Source organism: Nomia melanderi, chromosome 12, assembly GCF_051020985.1.
Source record: "Nomia melanderi isolate GNS246 chromosome 12, iyNomMela1, whole genome shotgun sequence".
Classification (NCBI taxonomy): domain Eukaryota; kingdom Metazoa; phylum Arthropoda; class Insecta; order Hymenoptera; family Halictidae; genus Nomia; species Nomia melanderi.
Genome location: NC_135010.1, coordinates 15,497,002 through 15,513,611, shown reverse-complemented (window position 1 = coordinate 15,513,611; position 16,610 = coordinate 15,497,002). Strand labels below are relative to the sequence as shown.

The 16,610-nt window shown below is 47.8% G+C and overlaps 3 protein-coding genes and 1 long non-coding RNA gene across 7 annotated transcripts; 1 reads left to right on the top strand and 3 right to left on the bottom strand.

Moving 5' to 3' along the window:
- Positions 1-190: 190 nt before the first annotated feature.
- Positions 191-2,255, bottom strand: LOC116433637 (uncharacterized). Its single transcript, XM_031991922.2, has 4 exons — positions 1,723-2,255; positions 1,156-1,317; positions 883-1,055; positions 191-806 (listed from the first exon to the last, which is right to left on the bottom strand). Exons 1-4 carry the CDS (start codon positions 2,068-2,070, stop codon positions 599-601), a joined length of 891 nt encoding a protein of 296 aa, XP_031847782.1. The 5' UTR covers positions 2,071-2,255; the 3' UTR covers positions 191-598.
- Positions 2,256-3,446: 1,191 nt separating this feature from the next.
- Lpin (phosphatidate phosphatase LPIN) lies at positions 3,447-14,472 on the top strand. Of its 4 annotated transcripts, XR_012999812.1 has the most exons (12): positions 3,450-3,727; positions 5,939-6,865; positions 6,949-7,938; positions 8,028-8,164; positions 8,262-8,470; positions 8,541-8,720; positions 9,022-9,555; positions 9,616-9,953; positions 10,021-10,524; positions 10,622-10,725; positions 11,077-11,680; positions 12,417-12,565. XR_012999812.1 is itself a non-coding variant. In XM_031991918.2 (11 exons), exons 2-11 carry the CDS (start codon positions 6,677-6,679, stop codon positions 12,568-12,570), a joined length of 3,339 nt encoding a protein of 1,112 aa, XP_031847778.1. In that variant the 5' UTR covers positions 3,452-3,727; positions 5,939-6,676; the 3' UTR covers positions 12,571-14,472. The 4 variants fall into 4 exon arrangements, 3 of the variants coding, with proteins under 3 accessions (XP_076228721.1, XP_031847778.1, XP_076228722.1); XM_031991918.2 differs by lacking the exon at positions 11,077-11,680 and having other exon boundaries at positions 3,452-3,727; positions 12,417-14,472; XM_076372606.1 differs by lacking the exon at positions 11,077-11,680 and having other exon boundaries at positions 3,447-3,727; positions 9,022-9,953; positions 12,417-14,472.
- LOC143175140 (uncharacterized) lies at positions 14,451-14,931 on the bottom strand. Its single transcript, XR_012999813.1, has 3 exons — positions 14,898-14,931; positions 14,658-14,819; positions 14,451-14,591 (listed from the first exon to the last, which is right to left on the bottom strand). It is a non-coding gene; the product is annotated as an uncharacterized LOC143175140 (long non-coding RNA).
- A 140-nt stretch (positions 14,932-15,071) lies between these two features.
- RpLP0-like (ribosomal protein LP0-like) lies at positions 15,072-16,547 on the bottom strand. The gene is made up of 5 exons (XM_031991897.2): positions 16,409-16,547; positions 16,184-16,329; positions 15,744-16,048; positions 15,432-15,668; positions 15,072-15,365 (listed from the first exon to the last, which is right to left on the bottom strand). The coding sequence occupies exons 2-5, from the start codon at positions 16,209-16,211 to the stop codon at positions 15,207-15,209; spliced, it is 729 nt and encodes a 242-aa protein (XP_031847757.1). The 5' UTR covers positions 16,212-16,329; positions 16,409-16,547; the 3' UTR covers positions 15,072-15,206.
- Positions 16,548-16,610: the final 63 nt, after the last annotated feature.

Sequence of the window (16,610 nt, the reverse complement as noted above, 5' to 3'; positions counted from 1 at the left end):
TCCCTTCGGGTTCCGTTCCGCTCTCGGCCCTTTCGATCGAACGAAAGGCGAAAGCGGCGAGCATGGATCGTTCGGCGGTCGCCTCGACGCGTTTCGGATCGGCTCGAGCCGGCTCGGCACAGGTCGGCACGGCTCGACGCGAGTCGGCGCGACTCGGCCTCTCGCGATTCGATTTCATCGCGATCCAACCACCTTGCGCGCAGCCGGATCCGAGCGCACGCGTTGTGTCGTTTTCCTTTCTATTTTTCTTTCGCGTCCTCGCCTTTTCGGCTAGGTCGCGCACATGTGAATTGGTCGCGTTAACCGAATTCCCCTTCTCCCTTTCTCCGATTCTCGCAGTCGGACGACCTGCCCACGTTTCCGGAGGACTCGAACGCGCATACGCGAAACCTGAGAAACGACGTGGGCGTAGGGCGTAGGGCGCAGGGCGCAGGGTTCAACTGTCGCGGGATCGATACCGGAGCAGTTCGCGAAACGTCCCTCGTGTTTCGTTAAAAGCGCTGGGTACGAATCGAATCGAATCCTCGAAACATGTTCTCGGTCTGCTCGCTTTTATTCGGCCGTTGCTGAATTATCGCTTAGCCTCGAACGGCGCGCGTCACCAGAACGAACATCTCGAGAAGATGGTCCACGCCGAAACCGAGCCGTTCGTAGCGGCCTCGAAATACCCTCGAAGAATCGTCGCGGCCCGTCTCTCGATCTCCTTGATCGACAGCTCGTTCGCCAGGGCGATCGCAAGGTTTCCCAGAGACGCGATCAATCTGCCGACCACGCTGCCGGCTTCGCCGACGGAGATCTCGATGGATCTGCGAAAAGAACGAAACAGTTTTCGAATTGGACGACCGTTCGAGATTGGTTGGAGTTTCGTTGGAACTCGCGTACCCGATGTCCTGCAGCTTGAACTCCCTCAGAACGAACTTGTAACCGGTTCCGTGGCGGGCGGCATCGGCGACCGCCACGTCGATGCCGAGGTTCGCCAAAATCGAAGTCGCCTCCGCGTGTATTCGCCCCTGTTCTCGCAGAAACGTCGTTTCCACGGAGTAATTGAACGAAAACTGAAAAGAAACGAGTAACGGCAAACGCAAAGGGAACACGGAAACGAAAACGGAAACGGAGGAGGGAAAAGCGTGTTTCTCTCGACGTTGTTTTCATTACCAGCAAGCTGCTTATCTCCACGATCGCGTCGACGGGCATCGTTTTATCTTTAAAGGTGCCGATAACCGTGCCCACGTGCTCCAATTCGGATAAACGTTGCAGCAGTCCGGAGAAGAAGCTGTACGTCAGCGAGACGTACGTGTCGGGCAGGACTTTTAACCGCTGAAACGAATATACCCCGAAATCGTTCGATCGGATCTCTTCCCTCCGGCGAAATGGTCGCGATCCGATACCGCGATCGTCCAGCGTTCTCCGAGCGGAAAACGAATCGAGGAGAGCACGGAAATCGGTTGCGACTTCCGCGAACGAGGCGCCGAAAGCGAACGTTCTTCTCCACCGAGAAAACGAATCAGCGGGATTTCAGGAGCATCCGTCCTCGCCTTTGTTCGCTTTCGTTCGCTTTCGTTCGCTTTCGTTCGCTTTCGTTCGCTTCCGTTCGCTTCCGTTCGCTTTCGTTCGAGGTCGATCGGTCGCAAAGACGATTCGTTTTCGCGCTGCGGTCTGCCCGCCGAAACTTTCGATCTCGATCTCGGATCGCGCGACGTCGGCCTCCTCTGCTGCACTCACGAGCGACAAACTTTGCCGAAATTCCGGAATCGGCAATGGATCCAACTGGCACGCGAGGATCAACTTGGACGCGATAGGAAGAAATTCGCCGATCAAGTCCGTTATGTCCATACGGAGTTCCTCTTCCTCCTCTTCTTCCAGCCGTTTCCGTTCATCCGGATGGATCTCCCAACACGTATCCGCCTTCCCGAAATGGTCGATCTCGCCTGGAAAGTCGCGACGAAAGTCGGCTCGAAAGTAGCCTCGAAAATCGCATGTTTCCACGGGTCTGATAATCGGTTCGAGCGGAAATACGACAGAGGAGACGAGAGCGCGATGCAACAAGACAACGACCAACAGAGAACGCATTTGTCTTCCGCACGGTAAAACGACACCGATGACTGTGCATCGTCCGCTAACGACATGGTTTTTAACGTCGCGATCATTAGCATTTTTATCCGCGAGAACCCAATATGAATACTTATCGTTCGAACGCGAAGTACGAACCGGAACCGGGACGCGTCATCCGCTGAAACGAACGAAACGAACGAAACGAACAACGATCGACCAACTTTATCGACCCAAAAGAGCGTGGTCGGTTACGTGGTGCCCTCGCGGCGACGCGTGGCGATGGATCATCAACGGCACGGGTAGCAGCTCGATCGTTCCACGTTAGCGATGTCTTTCGATCGATCGCGTTCCCCGGAAAACCGTTTGCTCGTTCTTCTCCGACAAAGAGAATAGAGAAGAGGAAAGATCGATCGAAAGATTTAGAATCGAAGAGTAAAGGAATAGGTGGGAAATCGACATGGCTAAGGTTCTAGGCTGTCGCGACGGGTACGACACGCGCCGCTGCCTTGGCTCTGCCTCGGTACGCCTAGATAAGTGTTCGATGACGCGCTCGCTTCTTGTTTACAATAACAAGAGCAAAGTTGTATCTTAGGTTCGGCGTACGAGCATTGTTTTCGTTCGGCAGTGCGCGTTATCGTTGCTCAACCGAACCTTGGGAGGAACGAGCCGCGATCTCGCTCGTTTCCCCGATGTTTACTAGCCGCGCGTCCGGTGACGCGATATCGAGTGAATAATCTTGTTTGTTCGACTCCCACTTCCGAACAACAATCGGGGATGCTTCGCCGCTATTCGTTACGATTATGACGCCGCCGTTGCGAAATCGGTCTCTTTTTGAAAGAGCGCGCTCTCGAATCGGGCCAACTTCGTTGCCACGAAACAAACAACAGCACGTGCGACACCTCCGCTATTATTATACCCCTCGAAACCGTGCAAACAACCGGAAAGGTTACGAGGATTTCGGCCTCTTTCGTCCCTTCGGACGCGTCGACTCTGCTGGAACGAGACGAGAGTCTTTTCTCCGGGCGGTTCCTTCTCGCGCCTTTTGCACCGTTGACGCGCGCGGCCCTATCGAGCAAACAACGAGGATCGAGACGAAACACGGAATCCTCGTGCTCCAGTTTGTCCGTCGTTTCGGCTCGAAGGAAGCGCCGGAGCGCGCGGCATGCTCGACGGCCGATCTGGGTCAACGATCTTGAGCGACGTTAAGCGACTCGACTCGCCACCGTTCTAGGCGGAAGGCGGAAAAGAAGACGGATGGTCGAAGCGGAAAAAGGGGGCTCGGCTGTTGGTCCGAGGGTCGTCGACCAATCGGATCGCGTTTGCCCGCGAAAACATTGCTCGCGCGTTTTCTCCGTCTCGATTTCGACGCTGCGAATTCCGTCTTCCCCCCTGCGCGTTTATGCTCGCCGATAATAAACAATGCCATCGAAACTCGGGGCTCTCCGCTCGGAGGCTCAGTTGGACTCGATAGTTCGCGCGGAGTAGACGGACGCGACCGACCGAGTTTTCTTCGCGACTCCGTGCGCGCGAAATATTCTGAAAGTTGGGTGCTAGCCTGCGCGACGCGTTCGCACCTCGAACGCTCGAACGCTCGAACGCTCGAACGCTGTACGCTCGAGGCGGACTTTGCACGCGCCTGCGACCGTTTCTTCGCGGAACTCTTCTCTTCGGTTTGGTAAGTGAAACACGGAGGATCGGCCGGGATCGGGCTTCCGGATCGCTTCCGCGGACGTTCGACCGACCCGAAAGCCAACGAGAGAAATAGGGAATGGTAAACGGGAAGTCCATTGCGCAATTCCGTCGTCCTTCGCGAGGTTCGGTTGGCACTGCTCGCGTAAACTTCATTCAGCTGCTTCTCTCTTCGTCTCTCCGTTTGTCTGCGTCGGTTGCTCTCTCTCTCTCTCTCTCTCTCTCTCTCTCTCTCTCTCTCTCTCTCTCTCTCTCCGTTAGTCTTATTTCGGTCCATCGAGCGAAGCTCGCGGCAGTTTCCGCTGAGATGTTTTCCTTCCTGACTATTCGGAGGTTGTTGTTCCGATCGGTGGGTTCGCGCGCCGCTGGCGAACCGAGAGCGGAAGTCGAGCATTCGAATCGCGGACATCTCGCGGTTGCTCGTCGGTGAACGACGAACCGGTATCGTCCACTGCGCACACCGCCTATACAGAAGCGGCGAGCCGCTGTTGCGAAATCGGATTCGCGCGGACATCGTCGATGGGTTTCGATTTCGAGGCTCCAGTCGATGCCGCGATTCACGGGAAACCGGATAGTTGGAAGTCTCGCGTAAAGGTACGCGGTGAAATGGCGCGATTCCTGCATATCTAGCTGGCGATTAAACGTCTCGCCGGCGTTGCATAATTTTTCGCGTGTCGTAACGCCGTGTAACGCGGTGGTTACGATACGACGGTGCGCGAATCGATTCGAGCTTGCCGAAAAGAAAAGACGACGACGCAGTATTCTGAAATGCCCTCGCGTGACATACCTGAAGTACCGTCACTCCGCGGAAGCGTAATGCCATCCACGGTGCTGACTAACGCCGCCGTTCTCGTCGAACGGCGATTTCTCTGTAGTTCGATAATGCTGTATACCTCGCCTCGCCACGACTCGACTCGCGATTACTTTCGACGCGATCTCGATTGCATAAGCGTGCCATCGAGATAAGTGACCAAGTCGAGAACCGAGAGAGAAAGGTCGTAACCGACGACCTAAACAGGCTTTTACCGTTTGAAAGTTTCGCTAGGCGGAGGAAGATCGGCAAAGAAAACGAAATCGATGCTGCGCCGATCGACGATCGACCTACCAACCGCTGCAGAGGGCAACTCGGAGGAACGTGGATGAATTGGCTTTTCGGTGACGCAACGTAATCGACGCGATGAATTTTTCCGAAAAAGATCCTGCGGTTTTCCGCGCGCTGCCGCGCTGCCGCGCTGGCTCGAGCTACGCTCGATCTTGGCGATTCGCCGAACGCCGGACGATTCGAAAACGCGCGAACCAGCGACACTTTCTACGCGCTCTTCCTTTATTTCCAATCCGCTTCCGCGAACTTTAAGCGTTCCTTCCGACTCGCGACGAGGAGGATCCCAAGAACGCGCGCGAGTCCGCGTCCGCGAAGAAAACCGATTCGGTGGAAAAACATGGGAGAACCGACGATCGGATTTCTTGAAATTCGTCCAACGTTTGAGCAGTTACGCAAGCCCGAAACCGCTCGCGCTGAGCGATCACCTGAAGAAATTTGGCCGAAATTATCGAACGTCGCCTCGCGTCGCGACAAAATACGACCGCCCGGCAAACCGAATCGCGAGTCCTTGAACCTCCGACGCCACTCCCGGAAATTCCCCAAAGTTTCGCGCGGCCGGTTCACCGGTCCGTTTCTGACGAAACCGATATCGAACGGTTCGCAACAGAAGGAAGGTGTACGCTAATGCGAATCGTAAACTCGTCGCCTCCGATTCAATAACGCGATACTACCGCGTCCCGCTTGCGTAACCGTAAGCTCCTCTTTAATTTCGCGGTTCTACGATTTCGTCGGCATTGAAATCCGACGCGTAACGTTCGCTCAAATTGGATTCGCTTCGCGTCATTCCGGATCGTTGTCGTTCGTTCGGTCGGAAATCCGTGGGAATCGATATCCGAAAAAGGAAAAGGAAAAGGAAAAGGGAAAGGGAAAGAGAAAGGAAAAGGAGAAGGAAAAGGAGAGAGAGAGAGAGAGAGGGGCCTAGGTTTCCGCTGCGTCACGACGAGTTGCGTATCGCGTATCGCGATGCCGAAGGTCCGATAATCGAACGAAACGATACGGAAAACGGCCGGGGCGTGCGTTCCGATGAATCACGAGCGGACAAAGTTCGATTCCGAACGGTGTGGCGACTAATTCTGCTTCGCGTTTCGGTTGCAGGTCTTGGGCTTTCGAAGAGCGCGGTAAACGAGGCTTCTGGTCACGTGACGGGACGCGTCTTATCGAGCGACGCGCGACGCGGCCGGGATTGGCCGAGCCGGGACACGTGACCCCTCCTAACGTCAACTCGGATCACCGTCTGCTGGTTCTCGCTCGGATTTCTCAGCGAACCTTCCAGGAACAAAGGATACGCTTTCGTTTCGGTCCGGATCACGAATTTCTTCCCTCCGAAGGTGTTCCGGTTTCTCGTACGAGCGTCGATTCGCGCGCGTACGCTGCGAAATACGGTGCAGCGAGAAGATACGCCGCGAGAAATCAATCGTCGCTGTTTTCTCGAGATATTTCGCCGGCAATCCGTTGACAGTTCGCGACCGTTTCGAGTCGATGACGCGCATCTTTATCGTGGAACCTTTCAATTTCGGGAACAAAGTTCGTCGTAGTCGCGCCAGTCTCATTGTTCTCGACGATCGGTCGTCCCGTTGCGCGACCGCGAGTGAACGTCGTCGTCGAAATTCGACGTCCCGACGTGGTTAAGTGGATCCTCGAGCCCGACGCACGGTGAGTCGTGCGTCTCGCGTACGAATCTTGCCGTATCTTTCGCAAGGGCACGTCCGTTCGGTTCCGCGGCAAGTTTGAACCTGTTCGAACGCGCTTTCGACGCCGAGACGTCGAGACGCACTGAGATTTTCCGTCAGGATCACCTTACCCGAACGAGTTCCGTCAGGAGTTGATACAAACATGTACAGCATGAATTACATCGGCAAGTTTATCAGTAATTTTCGAGATTTTTACAATGAGATCAACGCGGCGACGCTTACCGGCGCCATCGATGTCGTCGTCGTTGAACAGCCGGACGGATCGTTCACCTGCTCGCCTTTTCACGTACGTTTCGGAAAGCTCGGCGTGCTGCGTTCCAGGGAAAAAGTGGTAAGTTTCAATGGGTCTATTAAAGGCTTTTCTCTATCCTCTCTTGTCCTACCAGACCTTTTTAACTACCATTCTCTTTCCAGGTGGACATCGAGATAAACGGTGATCCGAGACAGATTCACATGAAACTGGGAGACTCCGGGGAAGCTTTCTTCGTGGAAGAAGTCGGATCGGATGGCTCTCCGACCGACACGGAAATCCCACCTCATCTGGCATGCTCCCCTATTCCAGACGACGCGTGTTTCCCACCATCCAGATTCAATGTTCTCTCCGATTTCCCTCGAGACCAAAGGGACAAGATCCTCGTCGAATCGGTTATGTCCATAGAGAAAGAAAAGTGGGAGCAGATGTCAGCCTTGCCTCCGGATCAGAGAGAAAGGTTTCTGATCGAACAGTTCTCTGATCTTCCTGCGGAACGCAGAGAGAAATGGCTTCAAATCGCTTCTTTGACTACAGAGGAGAGGGACAAAATGTTCAAAGAAAACTTTGCCAACATGTCCACATTGCAGAAACAGAATATGATTCGCGAACAATACTCGGCTTTGAAAAACGAAGACAAGGAAAGATTGTTCAAAGAAAACTTTCCTGAATTGTCTGCCGAACAGAGACACAAGTTCGAGATAGCTGTGCTGGACGACTGGAAAGAGAAAGAGGAGGAGAAGCCGGATCTTCTGAAGAACGAGGAAGAAATCTTCGATATGGAGGGCATAAACGAGGATGAGACTCATCCGACCACCGCGTCGACACCTAAATCGTTCGTAGCTGTAACTTCGTCCGACAGAATTCGTAAAATCAGCGTGGTCAAGAACGACTTTAGACCGATCACGGACGACGTGCAAAGCAGTTCGAAGGAAAAGTCCAGCGACGAGTCGAACCTCTCGTTGAGCAAGAAAAACTCCAAAGACGAGAATATCGAGGAAACTAAGAACAACAATTCGACCAAGAGGAAGCGAAAAAGGAAGAGTATCATGCGAAAGAAGGGATCCCACAGGAAGACTAGCAACGGCAGTAGCAGTCAAACCGAAATGAGCGAAAACGACGTGTCCGTTCCCGATGAATCGCTCGGTGAATCTGTAAGTACCGTGCACGTTGAAACATTGATAACACAGATATCGCGATATCCGGAGTTGCGTACTAACACGACACGTACGTTGGACGAAAGATGTTGAAGGGACCGAGTCCGGTTGCGGAGTTGGAAAAGAAGAACGCGTCCGCCGAGCCTGCTCCTTCGATGCAGGAACCATCGGAAACGCGACCCGAAACGGATTTCCATTTTTTCAGTGACACCGAAGTTACCAAGTATGTTACAGCGTTGCAGCTACCACGTCATATATTTATTCATAGAGGTACCATGTTATAGTAATTTCCCGTAATTATCCGCGTCGTGTTTCGCCAGGAATCAAGATTCTAGACCCTGCTCGCCGGTTCAGTCGGACACGGAGTTCGAAATGCGAAAAATCACGCAAGACAGCACGGAAGCAGAAGACAAAAGTCTTCAGCAGAGCTGGAGATGGGGTGAATTGCCGAGTTTACCACCGGAAACGACACACTCGTCTCACAGAAATTCATTGAATTCATCGATCGCCGCCAATCAGCAGAACAATAGTTAGTAACGTTTCCCTTCTTCTCGTCTAATTTGCATCGTCGATTCGCTAAACTGCTTGTTCGATGGTAGCCGAGGCGCATCGATCCATGCTCAGCGGAATGTTCTCGTTCATGAAGAAGACGTCTCGCGTAAGACACAATCCAGAATCCGAGGGGATCTATCTGAGCGACATTAACGCCGACGAACTCGATCCGGAAGTTGCAGCACTCTACTTCCCTTCTTCTCACAGAGGTCCGACAACCGTCAAAGGTATATGGAAACGAAAAGATTTCTCCTACTCGCGAATGTCCTTTCCTCCGTGTCATCTTCTATTTTTACGTTCAATTCCAACGGTAGCATCGTGACGCTTTTTCGACGATCGTTTCTCCGACTGGACGTTTCTTTAAACGTTTCGAGTAAAAATAATCCAAGATGCATGTAACCGACCTTAAACCGTTAACACGCGATAAGGTTCGACGACTTTTTCATGCGTATACGGTTCTCGCGTGCAACATTTATTTGCGTTACGCGCAAAATGTTCCGCGTAAAGTTAAAGTAGCATTGTTTCTAGACGGGAAAGTTGTGGACGAAGAAGATACCGAGTCAGGCAATGGACCGAGTTTACCTCAAAGTCCAAACAGCGTCATGGGAGCTATCGGAGGGCCAAAGTCGTTGGATAGCGACTTCGAGGAACCAAAACATACTATATTTGACAACAACATGGATATTAGTTTGTCTCTGTGCGGTGGTTTGGATTCCGAGAACGGTCCATCCAAAGAAGCTTTCCATCAGAATTTGCTTCAATTCGAGGATATCTGTTCGGATCCGAAATTATACGAAAATCCGAATCTAGTTGTAAAGATTAATGGAAAGTTTTATAATTGGACCACCGCTTGTCCGATCGTGATCACTTACGCTGCTTTCCAAAGACACTTACCCCAAGCTACGATAGAAAATCTGTACGCTCAATGTATGCCCTTGCCTATGCACGAAGAAAAGAAGCAGGAGAGCAACGGCAAGCCGGAAAGTCGCAGCGGTTACAGTTCGTGGTTCTCGTGGAGACGGTCCGCGCAACCTTCCAAGAAATCTCAGGAACTTAGTCAAGGTAACGACAGCTTACCTTACAATTTCGAACGCACACGCGAGTGTAATCGAAATGTTACAGTTGACGGAGGAATGACCAATCCGCAATCCTCGGACCACTTGGTCGAGTCCAAGGAGAGTACTCCGATCGACGAGACGTCCGGCGTAGATGCGAAGACCGATCAACGCATGGATCCCACGCCGGCGGTCGAGATAGGAGAGGAATGCGCGAAACCGATGGACAATTTCGTCGAGACGGAGAAAAATCGGGAAAGGGAGGTCGAAGGTTACAGCGGCAGCGAGGATTCCGATAGCAATCAAAACAAATCGCAAGGAGTCAAGATACCGAAGGAGCGAAGACCGTACTACGAATCCACCGAGAAATACCGTAAAACCTTGAGATTGTCATCCGCACAAATAGTACGTGTACTTGTTGTTTTCGTTTCACACTGTGCACCTTCGTTTCGAATGAATTGTTCTTTTACAGGCGAGTCTGAATTTAAAAGAAGGACCCAACGAAGTTGTCTTTAGCGTTACCACAGCTTATCAAGGTACAACTCGTTGCAAATGTCACATTTATAAGTGGAGGTGGGACGATAAGATCGTCATCTCCGATATCGACGGAACCATTACGAAATCGGACGTGTTGGGTCATATTTTGCCAATCGTCGGCAAAGATTGGGCCCAATCCGGAGTGGCTCAGTTGTTCACGAAGATTAAAAACAACGGCTATAAGTTGCTCTACCTCTCGGCGAGAGCGATCGGGCAAGCCAGGGTTACCAGAGAATACCTGAAGAGCATCAAGCAAGGTGACCTGTCGTTGCCCGAGGGTCCGTTACTTCTCAATCCCACGAGCTTAATTTCGGCGTTCCATCGCGAAGTGATAGAGAAGAAACCCGAGGAATTCAAGATATCCTGTCTGAGCGACATTCAAGCGTTATTCCCAGAGGGCTCGAAGCCGTTCTATGCCGGTTACGGAAACCGAATCAATGTAACTATATTATACATTCCCTTGAACCTGTTTCTACCTGTTGACTGTATCGATTTCCTTGGCTGTGTCATTATTCGGTTCTCTTTTCGTTGTTTAGGATGTTTGGGCGTACAGAGCCGTAGGAATTCCTACGATGCGAATATTCACTATAAATCACAGAGGTGAACTGAAGCACGAATTGACACAGACATTCCAGTCCTCGTAAGTAACCATACGCTTTTACTTTGTTACTTTGTACTTTTGATATCCACTAATTTCTACGCATTGCCTATCGTTTGATTTGCCAAGGTACCAAGGTACCAAGGTATTATGTAATTTGAAAAGTAATACACGTTACAGTTGCGTTGAACACGATGCGACCTATCGTTCGAGTCTCCGATACGAAAATTTTCCGCGTTAGTTTGATGCTTGTCTGTACGGATTTTCCGTTGGTACATTTTTCTAGACGAACAGAATTCGAGTTGTCGCATTTGTAAGGGAAGCCGCGTTTATAAGGTGATTTATCGAGGCAAAAAGTGTGTACTGATAGGACGGATATTTCTGTGATTACAGCTACGCGTGTCAGTGCGATATCGTCAATGAGTTGTTCCCGCCACTGGCCATACGAAACGTCTACTGATGGCGGCACAATCATAATTGTGTTATTCTATTGATCCATTTAGTCATGTTACGATAACGACGTCTCCGAAAACAGTATTATTCGTACCATTGGTTCGGAAATCTATCCATCTCGTACGAGTCGACTAACTACATAGCTACCTCATTCCGGGAACATTAGATAGAACGATGTATTTTTGGAAACAGCGATATAGAGTTTAGTTTCTTAAAGAGTCGATTTCGGGAGAGAGAGAGAGAGAGAGAGTGTTGGTAGATGCATCGTGCCCTCGCGATATACTTTCTACACGTGTATGGATGTATGTTTGTAGATATATGTATCTCGTAGCAATACTTTGCGAAAGATATTATGCGTCGAGAAGAACACGAGTCAAAGTCCGCGTTAGACTAAAGTATAACGTTGTATTCGACAACGGCAAACTCGTTCAAGCCGAAACACCTTTAAATTTCTCACTCGCCTCGACATTTCAACGTCATTAGCGTATCGTACGATGTACTTGGTTATGCAAGAACATCCACCTGTCTTCTTACGATTTATAGGGTAAGCACTTAATGTTACGCAGTTGCTTCTTATCATCTCACGTTCACCGTCGGCCCCTTCACATACAACAGCCCTAACGCCGCCATTGCCTTAAGTGTTGCCAGCGCGCACTCGAAAGGAAACGATCGCCGCTTAACATTGCTCGAGATCGTTCGTGAAAGTAAATTAATCTTCCACGCGTCGCCGCGTCGGACATGCTCCCTTAAAAGAAGATGCAACGATCTTTATCGAGTACACGAAACGTGTGCCGAAAGACTCGTATTCTTCGTTTCGTTCCATCGAATATTCTCGGCAGACATTTCCGAAAAGCCATCACCTCGGGGACTTGACCTTTCGCATGGATGTTTTTACTGGACAAAACGAACGACCCGATAGTATCAACGCTTTCCTCCGAACCATTGAACGCTCGAAATCCCAGTAATTTATTTTGTTTGGGGGACATCAGCAGGTAGCCTAATCTAAAAGTCTCTAACGATTCTACCGTTGTGTGTATTTCAATGTTTGTATAACGTTGTGTTTGTGTCTCTTCTCCGAAATCCATTCCCTTGGTGTCCAGACCGTCCCTAAACAGAATGAAATACGCATTCCACCGTAACACACCCTCTTCTCTAACGAATAGTTTTTGATGTGTACCTTTCGTACCGTTTCCGCCTCCGTCTCATCGAACACGAACGACAACGACGACGAACGCGACATCGACGGTAAGCAGATGATTATTTGGATTCTCTTTTTTCAGATATTCGAACATGAGCTACATAGTCGATCATCTATTCCCGGCATGGAGAGTAGATGCTGCCGACGAGTTCAGTAATTTCGTGTACTGGCGGGACCCGATACCGGAACTGCCGTCATTGGAGGAACGTTATGCTCAAATTCGAACTGTCTACTAAGGATATATAGGACGTGTAGGTGTTTTACACTCGCGCAAAACGATAATTTGTTCGTAATAAGGAAACGATCGTCGGTATTTAGCTACGTTTTATACTCGTCCGTATAACATGTATCGTCGGCTATAGCGTCGTTGTCTGGTGAGACATTCGACATTTTTCTTGATGTGTTTGCAATGCGATTGTAGGCTTGGCATTCGACGTGTGTGTTCGGTACGCGATCGTGACAATTCTTGCTATCGATTCAACCGATTTACGAGTAACGAGTAACATTTCGTCTCGAGTATGTGTAATCGTCTGAAATCGATTCGATTTAATTACATTCCAATTCTGTTAGAATAGGAGAAGAATACTCGTCGATCGTAACTCGATTTCAAAGTACGGATTTTCGTGTGGAACGCGTTTGAAAATGATCGAATCGAATCGCTTGTATGCCACCGAAATATTGAGAATGGCGTTAAAGCTTGCGCGTAAACTGGTTCGTTAATGCGATTTGAAAAAGGATTACTATACACGCGCTTTTATCGTTCCTTCTTCTCTAGAAGCTCCGTTCCGTTTCAATCGAAATCGCGGCTGATGGAAGCTAGTAAGAATCTTTTAATCATAATTAGTCTACGACACGAGAGTCTGGTGTATTGTAATATAGTTTATACATCTATTTTAGTTGACCTTTATCGACCACTTTGTTTAAGAAATGTTTATTTATTTTTATACGAGATCTCTGTTAATTTAGAGTGCTGTGAGATTGCCATATTCTAGACTATACCTCGTTTTCGTATTGTGATATTTCACTGAAAATAGTGCTTGTCGAACGAACAGTCGGGGCAAACGCGGGAACCGTGTAAAACGATATTAAACGAGTTGGCCTTTTCTGCGAAAGAATCACTAGAACTCGACATAATGGACAAAGGGCGTGAGTGAGAGTGAGAGAGAGAGAGAAAGAGAGAGAGCAACGCCATTTACACACTTTACTTTAATCCTTTAGCTCGTATCGTTGAAGCAAACAAAAGTACAATTCTGTTTAACCAAAGAAGAGGCATCGAGTTGCTGATGGAAGTATTCTCAGTTTACTCAAAGGGAAAAGCTGTTGTAACGTAAAGGGACACAGTAGTGATCGGGTTATCGAACGAGACACGATACGCGTCGCGTTTTATCGTTTCTTTCGAGACGGCTGATACTGTCGCGAGAATGGTATTTCTCTTGATTATTCGTGTACGTTAGTTATCGCTGTAAACAGTGTATATATATATAATTGAACGGTCGTTGTACATTATTTTACGAATATCGAATATTTCATTTTTAGTATTATTTTATCTATCCTGTTAATCGTGTTATGCATAGTACAAATATATTTAACTTTATTTATAGTTTCGTTTACATACCGATTTTTTATTGGATATTTTGTATGCTCTTCCGCAGGCGACAGTTTGAAATTGTCTACGAAATCGTTCCTGTGACACCTTTCTTATGTCGTACCGTCGAGTATTAATATTCTTGAAGAACAAACGAGTAGCCAAAACATAGAATTTCGAATGCTTCTTTCGCAATCGACGCGCAGATGTTACTTATCTAAATGCAAGTATTCGTAAGACGTATTTAGCTTGACGCTAGAACAGATTTCGACGTAACGAGAAGAAATTGTACTCCACGTGATCTCCAGTCGTTTAATTCACCGATTCGATTCGTTGTTTCGTTTTCGCGTTGAATAGCGGATAGCGTGCGTACCTACAGCTATCGGTGACCGCCGCGTGCAAGCGATAGCCACTCTGTTTAGCTAGTAATTTCTATACTTCTCTAGAACTGGTTTAACATTATCTGTTGCGATATTCACGATTAAACCTTTTATCTGTAGTAATCGTATACCTTGTACCCATCGATACAATAAATGACAAATTAATCGACCAATCACCGCCGAGTCGTCCAATTCAAATGCTGCCCGTTTTATTGTTCTGTCGTGTACAATCGTAAGTTCAGTTTCATCGCTGCGAGTTTATCGACGCTTTGCTCGGCCAACGAGTTTTCAGCTGGAATCAAATGCATCGGCAACGTGACGTTTAAACGAATCCACCTTGGATCCACCTTGATTTTACCTCGTGTTTTAGTCGTTCTACGTCGCGATTTTCCCTCTCTTCATCTTCAGATATATCCAAAGAATCGATGGCCATTGCGCTGCCCTTTCTATCGGAATTTACTTTAAAAATAGCTTTACCGTTCGTATTTTGCAAAGTTTCCGAACACCAGTAGAACAAGGTCTGCGCGTATGACGGTAAATCAATTGAAATTCACGCGGTCATGTCGTTGCACGTTTGATCAATGATACCACCACTTACCCATAATACTCCGAGTATCCAGAATATAGCAAAACATATCGGTATCAACATAGTTACGGGCGTGCAGATTTCAATAAAACTAACGATTTCCTTAGAAAAAAACATTACATAATTTTAAGATAGAAGAATCCAATAGCTCATAACATGGCGTGTTTCGATTGTTTCCAAAAGTAATAAGCGGTAAACTTCGTGTCCTCCTGCAGAACTACACCACAGAGTGAACAATTTATTTTTGTGCACAATTATACAAAGTACATGTAACATATATACAAATTCATATAATTTTTCGTCGATGTAACGATACACGTTTCACGTATCCTCTGTCTTTTCTATTTCATCTATCTCCATATTCTCCTCCATGTTTTCTTTAGAATGATCTTCAGTTACCAATTGCGTGTATCCGTTTTTCTTTGAAAATACTCCCAGTGGTGTTAATTTAAAAGTAGCCACTGGTTTACCCAGCAATTTCTAATGCAAAAGAATATATTAATATCGGTTGCCTGTTTAATTTAAAAAGCAACATTTAAAGCTTACCAAAATTCTCGCTTGTTCAGGGCTCAACATTTGTCCTTTCTTACAAACCGTATACTCTTTGATCAATGTTACTACACCCTTCTGCAAAGCTGTAGGCATTCCCAGTTGTCTTAGATGAGGTTCTATGCTGTGAGGAAACTCTGGCATAGGTCCTTCGGGTAATGTAACCGTCTTGCTTACTACAAAACCGGATCTAGCATAGTCTGCTTCTTCGTAGGATTTCATCCATTTCAGAACCTAAAGACACAAAAACAAATGATTTGATAGATTTTCAATGTTTAACAATTACACAAGCACCAACTAAATGTTCACCTTCTTGGTAGGTCTGTTTGTGAATAGCAAGCCGCATTGTCCTCTTAATGCTAGAGATAATTTGTGGATGCCTTCCACTACTTCATCTTCCGGTGATTTGCCCAATGCCAATGCTATCAGTTTATTTTTACCAAAGAAAAATCGACTATCCTTCCATTCTCCTCTCAGATCTTTCAATTTGTTGTTGCGCATATTATCCACAGAGATGAGGAAAATCTCTGAATACTTTTCGACGCAATTTCTAACATCTTCGACGATTTGTTGCTTCAAGACGAGGCCTTTCTTACTTGTTTTTGTAAGCGATACTGTGAAATACAATTTTATCGATTACTTTATTGCACACACAAGTTTTCAACATACTACTAGGTTAGGTTAATAATGTCACGGTTACACGGAACAGATTAACGATAAAATTATGTTCAAGACCAGAAAAGACTTACTTTTTTTATCTCTCTTTGATTTAGGCATCTTGTTGCAAAAATATGTTGAATATCACGCGAAGAATTTTCATCGGCGAATCAATTTATCAGTCGGGTAAACATGTGCTATGGCAGCGCGCACAAAAGGAATGGCTCCCTACAAGCGGCTGAAATACCGGTTGAATTTTCATGAAAAAAGACGGTTTCGATCAACGATTACTTCGAATAAATACAAACATATGTTACCGCCTCTTTATTTATTTATCTATATCCATCTGCTATTATGTATCGATTACATATGTACATATGTACATTCATTTATCGATACATCAGGATGAAACGTGTCGGTTCGAGCTGTTATTTAATTGGGACTGATCGATACCATTTCCATATCCGAATATATATTTTCCCGAGTGTTCGTAATTCTAGAGAAAGAAATAGCAACGCG

What these genes read in the sequence shown, in the direction of transcription:
- LOC116433637 (XM_031991922.2), bottom strand. Translation starts at nt 2,070, where the DNA reads ATGCGTTCTCTGTTGGTCGTTGTCTTGTTGCATCGCGCTCTCGTCTCC. An exon ending in TGGAGATAAGCAGCTTGCTG is followed by an intron (nt 1,056 to 1,155) that starts GTAATGAAAACA and finishes GTTTCTTTTCAG; the next exon opens with TTTTCGTTCAATTACTCCGT. An exon ending in TTCAAGCTGCAGGACATCGG is followed by an intron (nt 807 to 882) that starts GTACGCGAGTTC and finishes TTCTTTTCGCAG; the next exon opens with ATCCATCGAGATCTCCGTCG.
- Lpin (XM_076372606.1), top strand. Translation starts at nt 6,677, where the DNA reads ATGTACAGCATGAATTACATCGGCAAGTTTATCAGTAATTTTCGAGAT. An exon ending in AGTGACACCGAAGTTACCAA is followed by an intron (nt 8,165 to 8,261) that starts GTATGTTACAGC and finishes GTGTTTCGCCAG; the next exon opens with GAATCAAGATTCTAGACCCT. An exon ending in GATTGTCATCCGCACAAATA is followed by an intron (nt 9,954 to 10,020) that starts GTACGTGTACTT and finishes GTTCTTTTACAG; the next exon opens with GCGAGTCTGAATTTAAAAGA.
- RpLP0-like (XM_031991897.2), bottom strand. Translation starts at nt 16,211, where the DNA reads ATGCCTAAATCAAAGAGAGATAAAAAAA. An exon ending in CAAACAGACCTACCAAGAAG is followed by an intron (nt 15,669 to 15,743) that starts GTGAACATTTAG and finishes TTGTGTCTTTAG; the next exon opens with GTTCTGAAATGGATGAAATC. An exon ending in CTGAACAAGCGAGAATTTTG is followed by an intron (nt 15,366 to 15,431) that starts GTAAGCTTTAAA and finishes CTTTTGCATTAG; the next exon opens with AAATTGCTGGGTAAACCAGT.